This window comes from Phascolarctos cinereus, unplaced genomic scaffold, assembly GCF_003287225.1.
Source record: "Phascolarctos cinereus isolate Bilbo 61053 unplaced genomic scaffold, phaCin_HiC Scaffold_7;HRSCAF=346, whole genome shotgun sequence".
Classification (NCBI taxonomy): domain Eukaryota; kingdom Metazoa; phylum Chordata; class Mammalia; order Diprotodontia; family Phascolarctidae; genus Phascolarctos; species Phascolarctos cinereus.
The window spans coordinates 85,734,687-85,750,179 of record NW_027556180.1 but is presented as its reverse complement, the minus strand read 5'-3'; the positions used below and the strand labels follow the sequence as shown (position 1 = coordinate 85,750,179).

The 15,493-nt window shown below is 38.6% G+C and overlaps 1 protein-coding gene across 1 annotated transcript in view; it reads left to right on the top strand.

Moving 5' to 3' along the window:
• The window catches only part of KIAA2012 (KIAA2012 ortholog), a 162,921-nt gene that overhangs the window by 67,518 nt on the left and 79,910 nt on the right, over positions 1 to 15,493 (top strand). The window contains 1 exon segment of the mRNA XM_078147661.1: positions 10,464 to 10,540. Within this exon segment, the coding sequence (XP_078003787.1) occupies positions 10,464 to 10,540 (77 nt within the window).

Below are 15,493 nucleotides of genomic sequence, written 5' to 3'. Positions count from 1 at the left end.
CCCCAAATCATTCCAACTGGCTATGTGTGCTGATCCACTCTCAGTCTCTCTTGACAATTCTACCCAGGCTAACACCACTAGTCTCTGTTTCTCTAATCACATTGGCTTGATTGGAAGGTTTCTCCTGTGTTTTATGTTCTGTTACTCCCCCAACTCAAGTTAAAAACTCCATTAATAAGCTTGCCTTCTTCCAATTCAAGCCTGGTAATGGGCCATTTACATTCAAATGTCACTATAAAAAATAATTTATTAACTTTTGAGAGAAGCTCTTGTTCCCAAGACATGGCCAAACCCTTGAGACTGGGCTTGCTATAGTCTAAGAAAACAGAAGTTGAGTAAAAAGATGTTTTATTCCAATTTGGAAGAAAAAAGTATCTCCCTCGGATTTACTAGGCATTGCCATATTTAAATTCAGGCTGACTGGTCTCTTCTAGACGCTTCCTTTGAGATCTTTTGATAGAATTCCCTAGGGCTTGAATCTGGCCCTGAGACATTTTTCAGGTCTAAGAACTATTTACATAGAGCCCCATCCTCCCCTCCCCATCAAAGAAGTTTCCAAGTGAAAATGCCTGGTGTAGGCAAGATCTTAAATCTTGTCCCAAAAATTTGATAATGACTAGTATGTAAAATGGCTATCTTGGGTCTTGGTCTCCTGGGCTAAACAAGCAGAGACTTGAGATTTATTGTTACAGGACAAACACTCTATAGGTCATTGGTTTCTTGAGTCACAGCATATAAAATAAAGTATTTTTAGAAGTCTTCCTCTTGAGGAAAGCCCAAAGAGGCTATGCAGAGGGATGAGGGTTGTCCTTCCTTTTATGGTTAACTTTTCACTGGAAAAAAAAACTTTTTAAAATTATCTGCATTTGCATTTTTCCCCTTTTCATGTATGACAAAAGAAACCAAAAGAGGAAAATCACTTTAAAAAAAACAGAATTGAAATGGGGGGGGACAGAAGACTTGAGTGATATCTGAATTTAACAAACATTAAAAAAAAAAAAACAACAACAACCAGAAAGGCAAGGCTATATTGAGCGCTTTATAAATCACAGGCTAAGTTTCCTCTTCCTTGATTCTATTATTGATCACCCAGTACTTGAGTGAGAGAGAGGTGAGGACAGGAATTGCCAGAGCCTGACCTTGGTGCAGTTTGCTTTTCAGTGGCTGCTCCTGCTTCTCACAGGGTAAAGCCTGGGGATCTTGGGCATTGGGAATGGGTTGGCCTTGAACCCTTGTTAAGAGGTTTCTGTGAAATCTTGTGACTGTGGCTCTGTCTTCCTTGCCACCCACCGATCTAACATTGGAGCCTGCCTGTCTGAGCATTCTTTCCCAGGCCCTGACAAAGATCTGGGAAGGAGTCAGATATCTTACCTCACCTGATAAGTAGACCCCTTGGTGCTACATCTACATATTGACAAACTGATTGAGGTTAGGGGTGGTGGGGAAGGGGAGTCTTCCCATCCTGGGAAGAAAGAAAACATAAAAGAAGGGGGAAATTCAGAATGAAATTTGGTTAAGATTTCTTTATAGAAACCAAGCTTGGGAGTTAAGTACATTTGGTGAAGTATTTGGATTACAGGACATTTCAGGATCTGTCTTCTGAACTACTAATCTCTTCTTCTATCCTGCTTTTCAAGTTTTGAGTGTTTGATGAAGGATTCCATGCTCTGGAAAAAGAAGAAAAGGGAGGTTTGGGATGAGATTCTAACAAGGGTCATCACTGAAGCTGACAGATTATCGAGCAAGAATGCTATCTCTGAGCTAAAAGCCTGTGGTCCAATTAATGCTAGGGCCTGTGAGTCTGCCTTCATAGATGAGATGGTGGGCAGCCAGTTATGGCGTGGGTTCACAGTTTATCTCTTGAGTAATAGGAATGCTCACCACAGAAAGGCAATGCTTCTCCTATTTTTAGGCATAACTTCTTGTCATCCAGTTCCTAATCTGTGAGTGTGCACCTCAACCTCTATGCCTCACAAAGGAATGGGCCCTGCCTCCACAGGCCCTGCCCCAGTGAATTGGCAAATGTAGTTAGTTTCTTTGGCCTTGATAACAGTGTTAGAGATTGCCCTGCTGTTCAGAGAGGATGTTTGACCAGTCCATTGCTTTATCTCTAAGGAATGTGGTTTCAGTTAAGAGTCTCTCCTCTCTGACAACTTAGACCTTTAGTGAACTGCTGAGGTCACATAGCCAAGAGATGTCAAAGTCCTAAGTGATTTTTCAGCCTCATGTCTAAAACATGTTTACATTTCTTGAACCCTGGGTGATAGAATCCTTCTGCTTGTGTTAACAAGCATTTCTCCTATTTATTAGAATTCATAAGTTTTATGTCAAGGCTATCAATGAGGCCTTCCAAGCTACAGGGAAGGGACACAAGTTTGCAAGCTGAATCTGTCTGAAGAATGAACCATGGCCAAGTAACTGTTGCATGGCAAGATGAATTGGGGTAAATACAAGCAAGGCAGGAAAAGAGAAATGTTTTCAAGATGTACTGAAGTCTATTTTCAAACAGCCTTTGGTCAGTGGCCCTCAGTTTTCTCATCTGTAAAGTGAGGGGGGGGGGTTGGACTAGACTGACTTTGAGGTCCCTTCCCACTCTAAATGGATGATCTTGTCATGCTGTGATCTCATAATATGGACAGCTGGGGGAAAACAGAAGTAATGCATCAGACCATGAGAAACAGGGAGTGGGGAAACCATTCCAAAGTAAAGTCTTCAGGTCAATAGATATTCCAGGTTACGGTGACCCAAACAATGAGAGGTCCTCCAATGAACCACTAGGGTAGAACCAAAAGGGAGAGTGTTCACAAGTACAGAATGAGGGAAAAACCATTAGATAGACATTGGTCTTTTCAACCATTTGAGGGGACACAGATCATAATTACTGTCAGTGACCTCATCTTCAGAGATGAACGACAACGATAGATAGAAGGATATGAATGAATATAATGACCAGGCTTACATGATGCAAGCCAAGAGCATCTGTTTAGTTGTATCTGCTTCTCAAGCAAATTGATAACTCCTTATTTGTTGATCCAGATATTTTTCTCTACACTAAATGCACTGTTTTAAGAGAAAAAGAAAATGAATGAAATCCTGGGACCCTCCTCTTATCCACATCCCCAGCAGCCCCCTTTGCTATACTTCAAGGAGCCATGATTTCATTGCCATGGTTACTCCCTCCACCACTGTAAACTGCAATTCAACAGGCATCGATATAAGCACTTATTATGTTGGGCACTATAGTACATACAGAAAACAAATAAAACAATCTTGCCTGTCCTTAAGGAGTCTATACTCTACTGTAATCCCTGTCTACTTTAGTAAGCAGACTTGGAAGTTGCTGTGACCCCTTACCCCTCAAAAAAAAAAATCAATCTTCAGGGAATATCTTCTCCTGAATGGTTCACACACATCTCAATCTCAGAATGTCCAAATGGAACTCATTGTCTTTTCCCCTAAATTCACCCCTCTTCCAAGTTTCTGTACTTCTATTAAGGGTACCACCATTCTCCCATTCACCCAGATTTGTAATCTGAGAGTCATCCTTGACCTCTTCCTAACCCTATCCACATCCAATTAGTCATCAGATCTTATCAATTATATCTTGTAGAAGGAACAATATTTGGTTCACGTATGCTGGACCAATTTCTCCTTAAAGGCACAGGGAAATTGCCCTCAAGACTTAATTAGTCCAGGTGACTAGGGCTTGAGCAATTGGGATGGCTTCCTGGTCTCCTGGGGCCTAAAAGACCCAGTCAACTTCACATTCTTCAGGTTTGTCAGACTCCTCAATCCTATTCAAGTTAACATACCTTTCTGACCAAGCACTGTCAGATATGGATGCAGAGATTAGCTCTGCCCAACTGAATAAATGCTGTATCCTCATTGTCTCTCCATTTAAAAAAAAAATTGTTATTTGTTTTTAACATTTTTTCTTTTTAAATTTTGAGTTCCAAATTCTCTCTCTTCCTCCCACCCCTCCTCCACCTATTGAAAAGGCAAGCAAAGTGATAACAATTATACATGTGAAATCATGCAAAAACATTTCCATATTAGCCATATTGCCTCCCCACCCAAAAGCAAGAAAATAATAATAAATAAATAACGCAAGAAAATGTTATGCATCATCAGTTCTCTCTCTGAAGGTGGAAAGCATTTTTTTTTATCATGAGTCCTTTGGAATTGTCTTGGATCATTGTACTGATCACAAAGTCTTTCACAGTTGATCATCATCCTCGCTGTTATTGTGCACAATGAACCCCCAGGTTCTTCTCGGTTCGTTTTGCATCAATTCATATAGGTCTTGCCTTTTTTTCTGAAGCCATCCTCCTTGTCATTTCTTATAGCACAATAGTACTTCATCACAATCATATGTCACGGCTGACTTCAGAAAAACCTGGAAAGACTTATATGGTCTGATGCTGAGTGAAGTGAGCAGAACCAAGAGGACTTTGTACACAATAACAGCCACGTCATGTGATGACTAATATTGTTAAACTGAACCTTTCTCAGCATTGCAAGGATCTGGGACATCTCCAGAGGTCTCGGGGTGGAAAATGCTGTCCATATCCAAAGAAAGAACTATGGAAGTCGAATCGCTATCACTTATTTTTACCTTCTGTTGAGTTTTGTTTCATCCTTCTGATGGTTCCTCCTATTGGTTTTAATTTTTACTTACAACTTCACTAATGTGAAAATGTTTAATAGGAATGTAAATGTAAAGCCTGTATCAGATTGTGCACCATCTTGGGGAGGGTGGGGAGGGAAGGGGGGAGAAAAATTTTCAACTCAAAAGCATATGGAAGTGATTGTTGATAAATCAAAATAAATTAATAAAATTTAAGTAAAAAATAAAATTTAAAAAATTAAAAAAAATAAAAACAATCATATGTCACAGCTTGTTCAGCCATTCCCTAACTGATGAGCATCCTGTCCATTTCCATTTCTTTGCCACCACAAAAGGAGCTGCTATGAATATTTTTATACATATAGATCCTTTTCCTTTTTCTTTGATCTCTTTGGGATACAGACCTAATAGTGGTATTGCTGGGTCAAAAGAATGCACAGTTTATAGCCCTTTGGGCATAGTTCTAAATTGTCCTCCAGAATGATTGGGCAGTTTACAATTCAATCAGCAAGTTATTAGAATATTTATTTTCCTTTATCCCTCCAGCATTTGTCATTTCTGACAGGTGTGAGGTGGTACCTCAGAGTTATTTTAATTTGCATTTTTCTCATCAATAGTGAATTAGAGCATTTTTTCACATGACTACTAGATAGCTTTGATTTCTTCTTCTGAAAACTGCCTGTTTATATTATTTAACTATCAATAAGGGAATGGCATTTATTTTTATTAATTTGATTCAGTTCCATATATATTTGAGAAATAAGACCTGTATCAGAGAAACTCGCTGTAATTTTTTACGTTATTTCATTGTCTATGAAATGAAGTTTCCCTGATTATCTCTTTTAATTAGGTCTATTTTTACTTTTGCTTTATCTGAGATCATGATTGCTACTACAGCCTTTTTTGCTTCCGTTAAAGCATAAGAGATTCTGCTTCAGCCCTATACTTTAATTTTGTGTGTGTGTTTCTGTTTCAAATGTGTCTCCTGTAAACAATATGTTGTTAGATTTTGGTTTCTACTCTGTTCTGCTTTCTGCTTCCATTTTATGGGTGAGCTTATCCTATTCCCATTCACACCTATGATTACTGTTTATTTCCCTCCATCCTATTTTCTTCTGTTTGTCTTTCTCTTGCCCTCTCTCTTCTTTTACCTAGCACTCTCAAAAGTCTGTTTTGCTTCTAACCATTGCCTCCCTTAAGCCACCCTCCCTTTTATTATCCTTCCACCATATCTCTTATCCTCTTCCCCTCCTATCTCCCCATTGAGTCAGATAGATTTCTATACCCAACTGACTGTGTGTATGTGTGTGTGTATATATATGTATATATATATATATATATATATATATATATATATATATATATATATATATATATATATATATATTCTTTCCTCTTTGAACCAATTCCAATGAGAGTGAGGTTCAAGCATTGCCCACCCCCTCATTTTCCCCTCCACTGTAAAAACTCTTTCCTATGTGCCTCTTTTATGTGAGATAATTTTCCCCATTCTACCCTCCCCCATACTCCCAATGCATCCCTCTTTCTCACCCCTTCACTGGAGGGTGGGGGGAGATAATTCCAACATAATCAACTCACAGCCATACCCTCTGTCTGTGTAGATTCCCTCTAACTGCCCTAAAATGATAAAGTTCTTGGGAGTTATATGTATCATCTTCCCATACAGGAATGTCAATAGTTTAACTTCATTGAGTTCTTTACGATTACTCTTTCATGTTTACTTTTTTGTGCTCTTCTTGAGTTTTGTGTTTGAATGCTAAAATTTCTATTCAGCTCTGGTCTTTTCATTAATAATGCTTGAAAGTCCTTTAAAATATCAATTTTCTCACTTAAGGATTATACTCAATTGTGTGGGGTAGGTTACTTTTGGTTGTAATCCTAGCTCCTTTGCCTTCTGGAATATCATATTCCAAGCCCTTTACTCTTTTAACATGAAAACTGCTATATCTTGTGTGAACCTAACTGTGCTCCATAATACTTGAATTATTTCTTTCTGGATGCTTGATGTATTTTTTTCTTTGACCTGAGACCTCTGGAACTTGGCTATAATATTCCTAGGAATTTTCATTTTGGAGTCTCTTTCAGGAGGTGATTAGCGGATTCTTTTAATTTTTATTGCATCTTCTAGATCTAAGATAATAGGACAGTTTTCCTTGATAATTTCTTGAAATATAATGTCTAAGCTCTTTTTTATCATGGCTTTCATGTAGTCCAATAATTCTTAAGTTATTTCTCCTCAAACTATATCCCAGGTTAATTGTTTTCCAGTGAGATATTTCACATTTCCTTCTATTTTTCCTCCTCTTGACTTTGTTTTATTGTTTCTTGATGTCTCATGGATTAGCTTCCACTTGCCCAATTTTAATTTTTAAGGAATTATTTTCTTCAGAGAGCTTTTGTATCTCCTTTTCTATTTGACCCATTCTCCTTTTTGAGGAGTTCTTTTCTTCAGTGAATTTGTGTGTTTCTTTTACCATTAGGCCAATTCTGTTTTTTGTTATTTTTTGTGTCTGTTTTACCAAGCTGTTAGTTCTTTTTCATAATTTTCTCGTATCATTCTCATTCCATTTCCCAATTTTCTTCTACTACTCATCTCTTTCTTTAACACTTCCAGGAATTCCTGTTGGGATTAGTTTTTACATTGCTGTCTTCTGCATTTATGTCTTGGTTTTTCCTGCCACCATAATAGCTTTTTATGGTCAAGTTCTTTTTTTTGTTGTTGTTGTTGTTTGCTCATTTTCCCAGCCTATTTCTTGACTTTGAATGTTATGTCAAAGTTTGGTTCTGCTCACCTGTAGGTAAGGAGGTACACTGTCCCAAGCTTCAGACTTTTTTATGCTTCTGTTTTCAGAGCTAGTTCTGAGGTTCTGAAAGTTTTTGGTGCTTCCTAGGGGATGTAATCTGGAGACAGGTGTGGTCATTGCTGTCCTGGTCTTCACTTACCCAGGAAGTGATCTTGCTACCCTGCATCCACAAGCTCTACTGCTTCTCTCAGCTGTGGAATTGTGACTAGGTCCCCTGGTCCTTTGTGACTGACCACAAGCGCTCCTATCGATACTTGGAACAGCAACCCAGAACTGCTTATAGACAGTAGAATTGCCAATCAGCACCAGCTGAATCCAGTGCCCACAAAGGGCCCCCTGTAGCCTCTTTCTGAACATTTGGTCAACCCCATCACCATCTCTGGGATGAGAGCTCCCGAAGTTGCTGCTGCTGAAACAGCCACCTCCAAGGTCCATCGCTGGTGCTGCTGCCGCAGACTGGGCAGGCAACCACCCTGAAGGCATCATAGACTTCTCCTGAAGACTTCCAAGTTGTCTTAGGCTGGAAAAATGTCTCACTCTGACTTTTTGTTGGTTCTGCTGCTTCAACATCTAATTTGAGAATTATTTTTAAAGTTGATTGGAGGGGAGAGTTCAGCTGTATTGCTGCCTATACTCAGCCATCTTGGCTCCACCACCCTCTATGTGTCCTTTTTAACATTAAATAAATTTCTTTTTATTAAATGTTATTTGGCCCATGAGTATTTCACTGAATTACAGGTCCAAGCCTGGAACCTATGGACTGACCTAGTTAGGACTAGTCTAGAACATATCTCCAGAAAATTACATTTATCTCCTTCTTTCCACTCACACAGCTACCACCCTTCATCATCCCTTACCTAGACTTATAGCTCTTTTTTCTCCATTCTATCCTCCACATACCTACTAAAATTATTTTCCTAAGCTTAAGTCTGATCATATCACTTTCCTACTCAAAAACCTTAGTGGCTCCCTATTCCCTACAGAATAAAACACTGACTTCTTAGCTAACATCAAAAACACTCTACAATCTGGCTCTATCTACCTCTCCAGTCTACTTTCATATAACTCTCCTTTGTGTACTCTGTGGTCAAGCCAAACTGGACTAATGACCATTTTCCAAACCCAATACTCCATCTCTTCCACATGTCTTCACACAAATTCTTCCCTATTCCCAAGCCTACTCTCTTCATAATCTCTCTAAGAATCCCTATCTTCCTCAAGGCTCAGGTCAGGTACCACACCCTGATCTTCCCAGATATCAGTCCTCTCTCTTTACTAAGTTACTTTGTCTTTATTTACTTGTGTACATGCTGTATTCCTCCCCACTCTCAACCCCTAAATGTAATATCCATGGAGGTAAACCAGTTTTGTTTTGGGTTTTTTTTTTTTTGGCTTTGCAATCCCAGCAGCCTAGCACAGGTCCATGTGTTTAAATGTCCGTTGAACTAATGCATTGTTGGTGGAGTTGTGCACTGATCCAACCATTGTGGAGAGCAATTAGAAACTATACCCAAAGGGCTATAAAACTATGCATAACCTTTGATCCAGCAATACCACTACGAGATCTGTATCCCAAACAGATCATAAAAAAGGGAAAAGAATTCATGTGTACAAAAATATTTACAGCAGTTCTTTTTGCAGTGGCAAAGAATTGGAAATTGAGGGGATGCCCATCAATGGGGGAATGGCCGAATAAGTTGTGGTATACGAACATAATGGAATGCCATTATTCTATAAGAAATGATGAGCAGGCAGATTTCAGAAAAACCTGGAAAGACTTGTATGGACTGATGCTGAGTGAAGTGAGCAGAACCAGAGGAACATTGTACACAGTAACAGCAGCATTGTGTGATGACCAACTTTGATAGACTTAGATCTTCTCAGCAATGCAATGATCTAAGATAATTCCAAAAGACTCATGATAGAAAATTCTATGAATGCAGATCAAAGCACACTATTTTCTGTCTTTTTTTTTCTTTCTTGTGGTTTTTCCCTTTTGTTTTGATTCTTCTTTCACAATATGACTTATATGGAAATACATTTAATATGGTTGTACATGAATACGTATATCAGATTGCATGCCATCTTGGGGAGTGGGGAAAGGAAGGAGGGGGAAAATTTTAGAACTCACAATCTTACAAAAGTGAATGTTGAAAACTAAAAATAGATAAATAATTTTTTTTAAAAAAACAAATAAATGTTGAGTTGAATTGAACTGAACCTCTTCAAATTTAGCTAAGACAGTCCTTAGACAACAGCCAGTCTGCCATTTGTCACCTGCTAGTACCCAGAAAGTTTCCAGATTGATGGAACCCATCAGAGCATAACCTCTGCTAACATAGCCTTTAAGGACCCGTTTTCACCTCTATGCCACAATGAAGCATCAGAATAGGACTTCAGTGAAGATCTCCCTCCAACAGACAAAAAGAAAGATTTCTTTTCTCTCTGTCTAAAGGATTTCCTGCAGAATTGAGATGCCATCAGGCAACATTTATAAAATTTTACCAACATCAGCAATTTCCCCCAACAACATCTTTCTCTTTCATTTTTCCTTTCTCTGAATTTTGGTCATATAAAGAATTCCATTTTATCCTGGTAAAAAGCAACAGAAACAAGAAAAATACTTATTTATATCTAAGAGATTCAGCATCACTTAATATAAACAGTTTTTGGAATGTGGCTATGTAGAAATGTTTTGAATACATGAGAATGCTGTATACATACATATGGATTTGGTGGGTGGGGTGGAACAGTACAACAAATACCGGTTCTAGAGGCAAATGGACCAGGTTCAAATCCCTTCTTTGATGTTTACTACCTGTGTGACCTTGGGCAGGTCACTTAACCTGGGTCTCAGTTTCTTTATTTGCAAAATATGGAGGTTGAATTATATGGCTCTGACATCCCTTCTAGTTCTAGATCTGGGATCCTGTATCATGTATATAAAAAAACCAGTTGGAAGATACAGCTGAAATTTCTGATTTTTTTTTTCCTCTCTGCTTTCACTGAAGGCAATATTCATTCAGAAGCTAGTCTTCATATGAATACCTGTGAAACCTCATCCTTGACCCCAGAGCCAGCAGAGAAGGTATGATTATTGACACCGATTTTCAAGCTTAATAAAGAGCCATAAGGCTCCAGAAATGTGAGGACCATGGTACCACCCACCAATGCTAGGATGTATTATTAGCTTACCAGCCAGAGAGAGGAGTTGTGAAGAAGTTGTGGAATCTAGTTACCTAACTCTCCCACTAATTGGATGATAACCTCTTTACTTCTCCAGCCTTTGGTGTACTCATTTATAAAATGAAAGTGTAGTGTGAGCTAGAGCAGGGCTTCTTAACCCTATATCATAGGCTCCTGTAAAAGTCTGGTGAAGCCTATGACCCTGCTCAGAATAATGTTTTTAAATGCACAAAATAAAAAATACAAGATTAACAAAGAAATCAATTATATTGAGATAGTCATGAAAAAAAAAAAAAGCTTATTCAAGTTCTTAGACCCTAGGTTAAGAAACCCTGGAGGTTATCATTAAGGTCTCTTCTAGATCCAATAATTTCAGGGTTTTTTTCCAGTACACAAATAAGCTGAATAGACAGTTTTCCTACCTACCAAATGCAAGCAAGGTAAGTGTGAACAAGGACAGATAGAAAGGTAACTTCCATTAAAACACTGAGCATTTAACCACTCTAAGGTAAGACTTATTGGTCTTTTACAGACTAATTAGTCAGTGTACTTAAGCAGGAACAGAGAAATAAAAATAGAAAGTGAAGGAAAACCCCATAAAAGATGACCATGAGGAAAACAAAAGAGAGCTTATCTGGAAATTAGTTTCTATGCAAGGATATGTCTGGATTTTTTAAACCTTTTATGCTTTGGAATTGGTATTTTTTTTATCTTTTTAGTATTGTGGTTACCTCCCAATATAATAATGATAATAATCATCATAGCTAGCATTTATATAGAACGTAAACGTTTGGAAAGCACTTTACAAATATTACTTCATTTGATCCTCATAACAGCTCTGAAGGGGTAGGTACTGTTACTATCCCCATTTTGCAGATAAGGAAACTGAGTCTGAGGGAGGTTATCCAAGGTTAAGCTAAGTAAGTATATAAGGTTAAATTTGAATTCGGGTCTCCCAGACTCCAAGTCCACAGTTCTATCCACTGTACTACCTTTCCTTACAACAAAGAAGGGCAGATAAGCAAAATAAATGGACTTATTGGCCATATCTTGCCATACATACCTCATTCTGTACACATAGTCTACCACCAGTGTACTGAGAGGAAAAAAAAGTTATATGTCATAATCAGTCAGTGTAAAATAGGCCAGTGGATCTGGGTTCAAATCCTAGCTCTTCTATTTATTACCTGTGTGACAGGGTGTGGGTAACCTAACCTCTCTGAGCCTCAGTTTCCTTATCGGTAAAGTGAGAAGGTTAGACTAGATGACCTTTAAGGCTCCTTCCTAAATCTATGATCCCATTACCCTCTGGAGTAAGATTTGTCATTGTATATATCTGAGTTCTGAAGTCTCTTAGTGTTATTTTCCTTTACATTATCATGGTCACTGTGTATTTTATTCTCTTGATCTTGCTTACCTATACCTCTGCATCTGTACAAGTAAATCTTTTCAAGTTTTTCTGAGTTCTCCACATTCATAATATCTTTTAGTATAACACTCCATCACATTCACATAACACAATCTGCTCAGCCATTCTCCAATTGATGAGTACCTGCTTTGTTTCCTTTTTTTTTTTAAACTATAGCAAGAAGGACTGCCAAGCATATTTTCGGCATATAACAGACCTTTCCCTCTGTATTTGCCCTGCTTGGAACATATGCCCAGTAATGACATTACTTCATCCAAGAGTATGAACAGTAAAGTCACCTGTTTTGCATAGTTCCAAAATGTTTCATTTACTGCTCCACGGAGAATATGAGTGCCCATTTTCCCATGGCTTCAGAGCTATGCATTTACCAGTTTTTATAAACTTGTTCTGCTACTGAAAGCTATGTGGTTGCGATTATAGTCAAATGTTCCCAGTTCTCAAAGGCTAGGACAGCAGAATACAAGCTCTGGTCGGAGGAATTTCTAGAGCTGAGAAACCTGAAGAAAAGAACAAAGTGAAAAGCTGACATTCAGCTGCCCCTGACTGGGCTTTACTGCCATCCTGGATCACGCACCTCCTTAGTCCTTCCCCCCTTCTCTCCGATTTTCTTATCTCTCACTTTTTCCCCTTCTGCTTCTGAAAGTTTATTGTTGTTGCTGTTATCATTGTTTTTAAAAAGACATGTGTGATGGCTTTAAGGTCAAGGAAAGATGTCATCTATCACTTCAACTACCCCTTGATCTACAGGTCCTAGGGAGATTGCTGCTAGGATAAGACAAAGCAAAGTAGAAATTTTCAGATAAGGAAAGACATTATCATACGAACAATATTTTCATCTTTTAAAAATGCCTACCTTGAAGCTGTCCTTTATAAGTGAGTATCTAGAGACTCTTTGAAGGAGACTTTGTGACAAAGGGAAATATAAAATTAATATTTTTTTTGGTTATCAGAATCCAAATGCCTTATAGCACCTCAGAGACTATATCTAAAATCGTTCTAAATCCATCACAGACCACATAGATAACAAAAAGGCCACACTTGCATCAAGAGAGCTAATATCAACCCAAATAACATAATGTGACATTATATTAAAAGTATTATTTTTAACCATTTAAATATAATAGAGTGGAGAAACAGCCTGTTCTTTGGAACCAGGAAGGCTTGGATTCAAATCTTGAATCTGACAAATACTATCTGTGTAACCACGTCAAGTCACTTAACCCATGAGGAGAGGGGAAAGGATGGAAACAAGCAATTACTAAGTACCTACGACTGTGCTAAGTGCTTTACAAATTTATTATCTCATTTGATCCTCACAATAAAGGTAAGTATTATTATAGGTGGGGAAACTGAGGCAGACAGAGGCTAAAGGATTCTCCCAGAGTCACATGGCTAATAAGTGTCTGGGGCTAGACTTGAACTCAAGGCCCAGCACTCTATCCATCTCACCACCTAGCTGCCCAGGCACTACTCCCAAGGACTATAAATTATGAAAGAGTTGCCAAGCCGAATTTGCAGAGGAGTTTTGTAAACCAGCAGTTCCCTTGAACAATTAATTCATGTGCCCAGAAATATTTCAGCCAACATAGCATAACACTGTAAGTCAATAGCAGGGCTGAAAATGCACTCTTGATTTATATTCCCCTATCAAAAGGCTGGAAAAACCATTGTAGAATAATAGAAAGAGGACCAGCCTTGGAGTCGAGAAGACCTGGGTTCAAGTTCTCCTCTGACCAACTCCAACTGTGAGAACAAAAGCAATTCTCTCCATCTCTCATTGTTACAAACAACTCTAAGCCTACAGCTGCCAGGTGAATTGTCAGCCTATATTGGTGGAGGAAATTTCCACACCAGGAGTTCCCTCCATGAATGAAATCACAGGTCTAGGCCAAAAAAAGAAAAGTCAAAGAGCTACCCAAACACATGGATGAACTCCCCAGGCAAAAAGTAAACTCTCCCAGGGGAATTTTCAGGTCCACAGTGACCCAATATTAATAACAATCTGTAATTGGATAGAAATAAAAAGAGTAAGAAACATATGATATGAATGCATCCTTACTTTCAAGAGAATCCTGGAGGCTACCTTTGCATTTTAATTTATTGTTATTATTAACAGGATTATTCCCTGGAAAAGAGCTAAATTAGAGTTCTGTTCAATTTACAAGATTTGTTGAGTACCTACTGCATGCCAGGCATAGTAGGAAAAGCAAGACTCTCCTCTAAGACAGGAACAAGATGAAAAACAAGCAACCATGATAGAAGCAGCAAGCCAAATGTGTTAGGTCACTGTGTTATATTAGTCCACAGAGGGGGTTTTGCTTATCCAAGTCTAATAGAATGCCAGTCTGGAGTTTCTCCTGGTGTCCCTGCGGTGACCCAATGAGTAATCACAAGAACTTAGACCTAGACCTGGAAATGATGCATCAGAGGCTGTTAAATGTATCTCCCTCATTTTACAGATGGAGAAACTGAGGCCTGAGTAACTTACCTCAAGTCTCACAGGTCATAAGTGGCAGAATCCAGGCGCTCTCATTTCAGATCCAGCACATTTTCCTTTGTACTATGCTGTCTCCCACCATCTTGGCAACATCAGACAGTAGAAAGAACCTTCAATTTTGAGTCAGAGAACCAGAGTATGGATCCTGCCTCTGTCACTAATCGGTGACCTTGGGCAAATTAATTGTGCCTAACCTCATCTACAAAGTGAAAATGTTGCACTATATACCCTTCCACCATAAATATACAATCGTATGATCTTGGCCATGTAGCCACAGAGATACTTTTTTCAAAGCTTTGAATTTTCTCTTTACCTTCTAAGGCTCAAGTAGAAGGTCCATGAATATGACTTGATTCTGCAGGGTAGCCTACATCTTGGAGGATTTCACAGGCATTTTTTAGTATTTTAATATTTACTGAGGGAATCCCTTCTGAAGAAAAACCTCTGTAACAATTGCCATCTCCTTATGAGGAAAGGTCTGATGACTGAAGCAGCCAGTCACTAGCCATGTTGATAACTGAATTATCAAAGACCTTTCTAACATATCTCTTCTGGCTACCAAATCCCCAGTTAAATTTCATCAGATTTAGAACTGGAAGAGACTGCAGAGACCAGCTGGTCTGACCCCTTCATTTTTTTTAAATGGGGAAACTAAGACCAGAAATATTAAGAGACTTACCCACATCATCCAAGGTAAGTAAATGGCAGACTCGAGGTTCAAACTCAGGTCTTTTGACTCCAATTCCAGCTTTCTTTCCCCTCTACCTTAATACAGTCCCAGCAATCCATTTTAACTACTTTCTTATCCTTACTTGATATAAATGGTAATTTAATGTTTACCATGTAAAGCATCTGGGATCAATTTGGGGGTTAGGCTTCATGCTTAGCAGACTTTAGTTTACAGTACCCTGATATGACACTGGTAGATA